Source organism: Mirounga leonina, unplaced genomic scaffold (genome assembly GCF_011800145.1).
Source record: "Mirounga leonina isolate KUSES-001 unplaced genomic scaffold, KU_Mleo_1.0 Mir_418, whole genome shotgun sequence".
Lineage (NCBI taxonomy): Eukaryota > Metazoa > Chordata > Mammalia > Carnivora > Phocidae > Mirounga > Mirounga leonina.
In genome coordinates, this window is record NW_023270739.1 from 2,770,630 (window position 1) to 2,778,397 (window position 7,768).

The window sequence follows — 7,768 nt, forward strand, 5'->3', positions numbered from 1 at the left end:
TGACCCTGATATTCTTGGGAACAGTCAGAATCCTCCCTTCTAGAAGAGAAAACTCCATCTGCCCTCCAGTTCCTGCCAGGATTTCTCCTCCTTACTATGAAACTTGTAGAAAGAGTATCTGGACTCCCCTTCCTCTCCCCTCACCCTCTCCCAAACCCCACTGGTCAGACTCTCACCCCACGGCCCCCCATCATTGCTCCCATCAAGGCTGGAGCCAAATCGGTTCCCAGCTGGCATCTCCCACAGCCCCGTGGCCCCAGGCCCCACTCAGTCTCACCCACCCACCCCTCACCTGGTAGTGCTGGGGTCCCCGGCCTGGGCACTCACTCTGGAACCTGGAAAGAAAGAGCATCCAGTGACCCCACTTTCTGTCCCCAACCCCGCCTCTGTCCTGAACAAGATGCTACACCCTCCTGCCAGGGGACAGCCCGGTCATATCTAGCAACCCACCTGTCACTCCACGTGGCCAGAGCCCCTCATCTTTGCCGCAAAGTGCCCCCCGCCCCGGCTCACACCAGCTCTGTCCTGCCAGGTGTCCAAGGAGACCTTGGAGTGCCCCCGAGTGCTCGCTCTCTGACTTCACATCCAGTCTGTCCACAGCCCCAGCCAGCAGCTCTGAGCGATGAGCTCTCAGCGCTCCACTCCTGCCCCCCGAGCCAGGCCACTGCTACCTGTCTCCCCACCTGCCCCCTCCCCAGAGCATGAGACAGGACCATGTAGTGGCTCCAGATGCCCTCCTCCCTCAGCGCAAAGCCTAGCATGACCCCCTGGCCCCAGGAGCCCATTCCCGTGGCCTGTGGCCTCCCCTCTGGCCACACCCGGCATGCGCAGCCCACTCCGGGCCCAGCTCGGCCGCTCCCTCCGCCCAGATGGCTTCCCAGCTAGCTCCACACTGCTCAAGCCTCCACCCAAGATCCCTGCGCCCCTTGAGCAGCCCATGCCTGGCCTTACAACATCTCATGCCCCATTTATTGCCCCCGAACACACACACCTCGGGGCGGGCCTTGGTCTGCGGAGCTCACTGCCCAGCTCCCGGCGGCCCACCATGCTCCGCACCTCTGTGGACGAGGCCAGGACTGGGTGCGGGTGATGGGAGGCCACTGGGTGGTAAAGAAGGGCCTTGACCTTGGCACCAAGACAGACCTCGAGGGCAGGGAGGTGCCAGGGAGGATGCCCCCTGCCCTTTCCCACCTGCCCCGCACCCCGGCCCACAGTGCACTGCTCCCCGGGCCACCACTACGATACCAGGACACACCGGTGTATCCGCTGCCCGGTGGGCACCTACCAGCCCGAGTTTGGCCAGAACCACTGCATCACCTGCCCGGGCAACACCAGCACGGACTTCGATGGCTCCACCAACGTCACACACTGCAAAAGTAGGTGCAGCTCTCCCCACGGCCAGGGCGCTGGGCTGCGGGGCGGGGTGAGCCCGCACCCCACGTGGTGTCCGCAGGACCCCGGGGACCCCGCCCGGTCTAGCACATCCGCACGTCTGCTCAGGGTGATGCCCGCACCCCTGTGCTCGGCGGGCCCTGCTCGAGGCGCCGGGTCTGTGGAGGGCAAAGCCAGGCCGCGCCGGGGGGCCTGCGGGGCAGCGGCTGAGGGCCCGGCCGTGCTGCTCGGAAGGCACGCGTGGCTGGGCTGCCAAGTGGACGCAAACCAGCCCAGGGGACAGGAAGCAAGCGCCAGGTGTGGACGGGTGTGGAGGCGCCAGAGGAAGACCGGAGGCCTCCTCCTGTCTGTGAGAAGCTCAGTTTAGCCAAAAGAAATGTGGGCAGCATAAGACGATTTGGGAAATAGATAGCCCAGGCCGTCACTTAGCAAGTCATTTGGGCATAACAGACTTTGGATATTTTTAATTCATTTTTCGGAGTCCTCTGGGACAGATTTTCTGGTATTGTACCCTTCCCCAAATCAATTTCTAGCCAGTTACCCCTTTCCTGGGCTGCTGGTCATGTCTAGGACAGCCCAAAGGGCCAGGAAGAGGACTTAATCCTAGAGGTGGGAGCTGCCCATTTCCCCGGGGCGTCCCCTGGGGCTCGTGGCCTCTGGGGACAGAAGAGCAGGCACAGTGGTGGGGCTCCACAGAGACAGGGTTTTAAACGTCCTCGTGAATAAAAGTGGAGAAAGCAAATAGGAGGGAAGCTTCTGGAAGGTAAGGTAAACATGAAATGTTTCCCAGAAATTTTGATGGGAAGTGTTTTATAAATGAAACGGTATAAGAAAATTCTGTATATTTAGTATTTCTGTTCAGTTCTCTTTGCAGACCTAAGGTGTAAGGGTGAGGCTAGGAGCATTTAGCTCATAAAGATGTCGCATTTGGCCTCTTGAGGATTACGCAGCTTAGCTACAAAAGGAAAGAAAGGGAAGCATGTCTCTTTCCTCACTGTGCTGCCTGCTTGTCCCCCAGCCTTCCTGCTCGGTGGGGAGGGCGACCACACCGGGCACCTGGCGGACACTGAGCGTGGAGTGCGTGGAGGGAAAGAGGGGGTGGGGGTTCACTGGGCTTTTATGTGGGCCACCTGCAGGAGCAGGGCTGGCAGGGGAGCTGACACCGGGTGGGCCTGCCCCAGGGCGCCCCCCCAGGAAGACCACCCTGGGAGAAGAGCGGCCCAGGGCCGAGCTGGCTGGGGGGGACCCTGGGTGGAGGTGGGCCGCGGGGCCGTCGAGGGCCTGCCCTCCACGTCCCCCGTGCAGCCGGCCTGAACAGGCCCGTGGGGCCCCGGTGCCCACAGACCAGCACTGCGGCGGCGAGCTCGGCGACTACACAGGCTACATCGAGTCCCCCAACTACCCCGGCGACTATCCGGCCAACGCCGAGTGCGTGTGGCACATCTCACCGCCCCCCAAGCGCAGGATCCTCATCGTGGTCCCCGAGATCTTCCTGCCCGTTGAGGATGAGTGCGGCGACGTCCTGGTCATGAGGAAGAGCGGTATGCACGGGTCGAGGCGGGGCAGCAGAGGGGCCGCCCAGGGTCACCCGTGGGGCGGGTTCGCAGCCCACCTCTGTCTGACCCAAAGGGCTCCGTGCCAGGGTGTGGCAAGTGGGGGGTGCACCCTGAGCGTGGGAGCCAGGGCCAGTCCGGTCTGGTCTCCACGCTGACCACAAGCTAGTCTCATCCCAGGGGTCCTGCCTGTCCTGCCATGCCACCGAGGGTGAGGCCCCAGGAGCGTCCACTGCTCCGCCCACCTCCTGCTACCTCTGAGGCTCGGGGGCACACACACAAGATGCCTCAGGGTCAGACAGCCTGTCCCTTCCCCTCTGGGAGTTCCAGCCTCCTGGCCCATCACCCCTGTCAAGGGGCCAAGAGCAGTGGGCCGGCCCTCAGTAGTGGGTGAGGACAAGTGTGTGCCCAGATGGCCACAGCATCGAGAAAGGTGGGGAAGCCCCTGAGCCCCCCAGGAACCAGGTTGAGTCCCTAATAGCATGTGCGCAGGCCAGGACCCCTCACGGCTGCTGTCATGTCACAGTGCCCCCAGGGAGCACACCCCAAGTTGGAACGTCAGGGAAGGAGGAGGCAGACGCAGGCAGACACAGAACACTCCTGCCCACTTGGGTCTGGAATGTGTATGAGGAACAGAGACTAAGCAGAGAGAGAGATTGAGGGAGTTTCTGTCCACTCTGTTCCCCTTGTTCTTTGTTACCATATGCGAGCGTCGCCCACTCCGTGTCGCTGATAAGCCAGGAAGTCTGAGGCCAGAAAGGGCAGGGAGCCTGCCCAGGATGCCACAGCCGGTCAGAGCCCAGCCCGGGACCATCTTCCCCGCCTCCTCTGTCACCAGCCTCCCTAGTCCCCAACATCCTCCCTTCCACTGTCTGCCCACAGGGTTGAGCTCTAGGGGGTCAGCTTCTCCCACCTCCAGGGCATCTCAGGAAGGCTCCCCAGGGAGCAGTGAGGAGGTGGGGCACCCTTTGGACAGCCCCACGCACCCCAGGGTCAGCACGCTCACCCCTGTTCATCTGCTCATAGGGAGAGGGGACTTCCCAAATGGGGCCCCCCACCCCAGGCCTGACTTGTGCTGGGTGTGGGCATGAGCCCTATCCTAGAGGAGCAGTTGGTGCAGAAAGACAGTGACAACCCAACAGAGGGGCAGCGACAAAGGGTTCACCAGGGCAGGGCAGGAACATGGTAGTGCGAGGACGGAGCAGTCGGGGAGGCTTCCTGGAGGAGGAGACACAGAAACCTGCTCTGCAGGATGAGTAGGAACTGGGGTTGAAGATGGGGACTGGCATTTGGGGCAGAGGGAGCACAGGCAGAGACTAGAGCTGGACTGTTTGGGGGACTGGGCGTGGGAGCTGCGTGGCTGACCAGGTGGGGGAAGCACACGGCCTGAGGAAGGAGGACGGGGCCAGGTGCAGGGATGCGGGTCAGCCAGCCGCTCAGCCCCCTGCTCTGTCCCCAGCATCACCCGCATCTATCACCACCTATGAGACCTGCCAGACCTACGAGAGGCCCATCGCCTTCACCTCCCGCTCCCGGAAGCTCTGGATCCAGTTCAAGTCCAACGAAGGCAACAGCGGCAGAGGGTTCCAAGTGCCCTACGTGACCTATGACGGTCAGTGTGGCCGCACTGTGTCTGGCCCTGCAGACCCAGAGGCAGCGAGCACGCACGGGGTGGGGGTGGTGCAGACGAGGGAGCCACGAGTGGTGTCTGTGGCCTTCAGCGTGACGTACTGCCCAAGCAGGGTTTTGAGGGTTGACTAGGAGTTCCTAGCGGGCCAAAACTCGAGGTCAACTTGGGTGGAGGATACAGAGGTTTGGAGGCAGAACTGCCTCTGGCCAAGGTCTGAAGTCTGAACGTGGAGCAGGGGAAGGCAGAGGCTGAAGGTGAGGAGGAAGCAGACAGGGTCTGGCACCTTCACCTTCCTTCCTTCCCTGCTGGTGGGTTTCACAGAGGACTACCAGCAGTTGATAGAAGATATCGTTCGCGATGGACGGCTCTACGCCTCGGAGAATCACCAGGAAATTTTAAAAGTGAGTGAGCTTCTTTATGGCAAAGGGTCCATGTGATCCCAGGATGGTGGCCTGTGATGATCCAGGGCATCTGTCCTTGCAGACCAGGAGGGCCGAGACAAGCTCCCTGGTGGCGTCTAGCCCAGGACCTGGTGACTGGTCTTTGGGCTCCTCACCAGCTGCCAGCCTCACTTCCCTCATCTGTGAAACACGGTGGGAGCTTAAAATCAGTAGAATCCGCCCCCATCTTTGGGACTGCCTGCCTTGTCATCTTGCTCGTGGCCTTAAGAAGCAGAGCCACCTTGTCATCGAGGGGCGCTGTGTCTGTCACGCGGCAGGCACTGGCCAGCTCAGGGCCCCAACCCAGGGATTTGCTCGGGCTCTGGGGGTCTGGCCGTGGCTCAGCATCTGGGAAGATAGCACTCCCAGCCTGGGAGCTGAGGTGGGCGGGGCTAGAGCAGGGTTGGGGCCCCTGGCTGTCATGTCCCAGCTGGGTGGCCCTGGGCAAGCCCTCTGAGAAACCAGGCGTGGCTCGCCGAGTGTGGGTCTTCCAGCCCCGGGGCTGGCACAGTCCTCCACACAGTAGGCAGTTTGTAAGCAGAGAGGTTCCCCCCAATGCTGCTGCACCCAGGAGCAGAGCTAGAGGTTCTAGAGCCCGTCTGTGTAGTGGGAACCGGAGGGTCGTGCTGGCCTCTCCATCAGTCCATCCTGCAGACAATGCCGGCTCTCCTCCTCGCCCCAACCCTGCCGCCCTGGCCCTCTGCCCACGGCTCCACCCTGCAGCCAGGAGCATCTTTGCAGAACTAGAAATGTTTCCATCACTTAGGACAAAATCTTGGCCCTCGAGGCCTGGCCGGGGATGGCCCGCACCTGCCTCTGAAGCTGTTCTGCTTCTCTCCCTCGCCCTCTGCCCCTCTCCCGATCATGTGGGCTCTCTCTAAAATATATAAATAAATCTTTTTTTTTTTTTTTTAAGTCAAAGGGCGCCTGGGTGGCACAGTCGGTTAAGCAACTGCCTTCTGCTCAGGTCATGATCCCAGGGTCCTGGGATCGAGTCCCGCATCGGGCTCCCTGCTCAGCGGGAAGCCTGCTTCTCCTTCTCCCTCCGCCTGCCGCTCCCCCTGCTTGTGCTCTCTATCTCTCTGCCAAATAAATAAATAAAATCTTTAAAAAAAAATCAAAAAACAATTCATGGGGAAGAGAGTCTGTGGGGTCCTCCTCCCCCTTCCTTGCAGACACCCCACAGGCCCCTCCAGGGCCCCAGACATTGAGGAGGCCCGCAGCCCCGGCCCCCCACCCGGCCTCACCACCCGCCTCACCATGTCTTGCAGGACAAGAAACTCATCAAGGCCCTCTTCGATGTGTTGGCGCATCCCCAGAACTACTTCAAGTACACAGCCCAGGAGTCCAAGGAGATGTTCCCGCGGTCCTTCATCAAACTGCTGCGCTCCAAAGTGTCCCGATTCCTGCGGCCCTACAAATAATGCCCTGCTCGGGGATGGGGGTGTCCCGACGGGGAGGGGAGAGTGCCTTCCCTCCACAGGAGAGGCTAGAAGGCGGCTCCGCGGGCCTCCACACTCCGCCTTGGGAAGCCACCACGGCGTCTGCCCTTCGGAAACACGGACCGGCCCGTGGGGGTGAGACCACGTCCAGGCCGAGACCCCGGCCCGCCGCACTCCTCGGATGGCCCCACGGGGACAACACTGCGGCTTTTCTCCCTCGCTCCCTCTGCCTGTTCGATTCCAGGACAGCAGCCTCTCCTGAGCGGCACTAGAGGACCCGCCCGGGGCCGGGACACCCTGTGCGCAGCCAGGTCCTGGGCAGAGAGCACATTTGGGGGGGTGGCACGTGGCCTCACCTGACGCCTCGGGGGTGGGGGCGTGGCTGCCTCTGCCCCCAGGCAAGCTCTGGGAGGCATCATCTGAGACAGGAAGCCCGGCTGCGGGAGGAGGGGTGTGGGAAGGCGTCTGGGAGCTTTGATAAGCCAGTGTCTGCACCTGCAAGGCATCCGCACCCCACCCCCCGCTCCGGCCACGGGCCCGGGACGCAGGCGCCACGTGGTGAGGCTCTAAGGATTCTGTGATGGGACAGAAAAGAGCTGGTAGCGGAGGAAACTGTAGATTTGTGCTTTCCCTTGATAGAGCATCTAATTAAGTACTATATATATATATAACTATAAATATAAATATAATATACTTCTATTTGTGGGTACTTTAGGAAAATCCTCTTTAGTAACTATAAATATGAAATGCAACCCCACCTCTTCCCTCACAGGCTGTTGCCAGCATCCCTGAGTGATTAACCGCCCCGCCAGGTGCTTGCCACCGGTTTATGTGGGGCCGGGAGCCTGCAGGATGGGGAGAAGGCAGGCTGGTTCTGGACACACTCTGGAATACATATTTTTGGGGAACTAGGCTCCGATGCTTTGCTGGAATGTTGCCCTCAGATACAATATGGTAGAAGGCAGTTTCCCCTTGGGCCCTTTCCTGTGGGTACAGGAGCCCAGCAGTAAACCTTGAAAGGGGCCTGTGCTGACCCTGAGGCCATGACCTTGGGGTCTGTGCCGTGGCCTCGTGCCACAGGGAAACAAGGCCTTGCCCACGTGAGCACAGGCTGTGCCACCGCAAGAGGCCTCAGAGGGCAGGTGGCCAGCATCCGAGGCCGGGCCCCGAGAGTGCTGTCTTCTTTCTGCCGCGCCACACTGCGCCCCTCGGAGAGTCTGTCTTTAAAGAAGAGAAGTCCAGAGTCTGACCCGGTTGCATGGTGTCCCCCTCAGCCAGGAAGCCTGCCCCGGGATAGAGCCAGAAAAGTTC

The 7,768-nt window shown here is 61.1% G+C and overlaps 1 protein-coding gene across 1 annotated transcript in view; it reads left to right on the plus strand.

The window, feature by feature from the left end:
* Positions 1-7,152, plus strand: part of SCUBE1 (signal peptide, CUB domain and EGF like domain containing 1) — a 138,500-nt gene extending 131,348 nt beyond the window's left edge. The window contains exons 18-22 of the mRNA XM_034987338.1: positions 1,215-1,376; positions 2,736-2,933; positions 4,405-4,557; positions 4,897-4,976; positions 6,287-7,152. Coding sequence (XP_034843229.1) covers positions 1,215-1,376; positions 2,736-2,933; positions 4,405-4,557; positions 4,897-4,976; positions 6,287-6,439 — 746 coding nt within the window. The 3' untranslated portion in view covers positions 6,440-7,152. The remainder of the gene's footprint in view (positions 1-1,214; positions 1,377-2,735; positions 2,934-4,404; positions 4,558-4,896; positions 4,977-6,286) is intronic.
* The last annotated feature ends 616 nt before the right edge of the window (positions 7,153-7,768 follow it).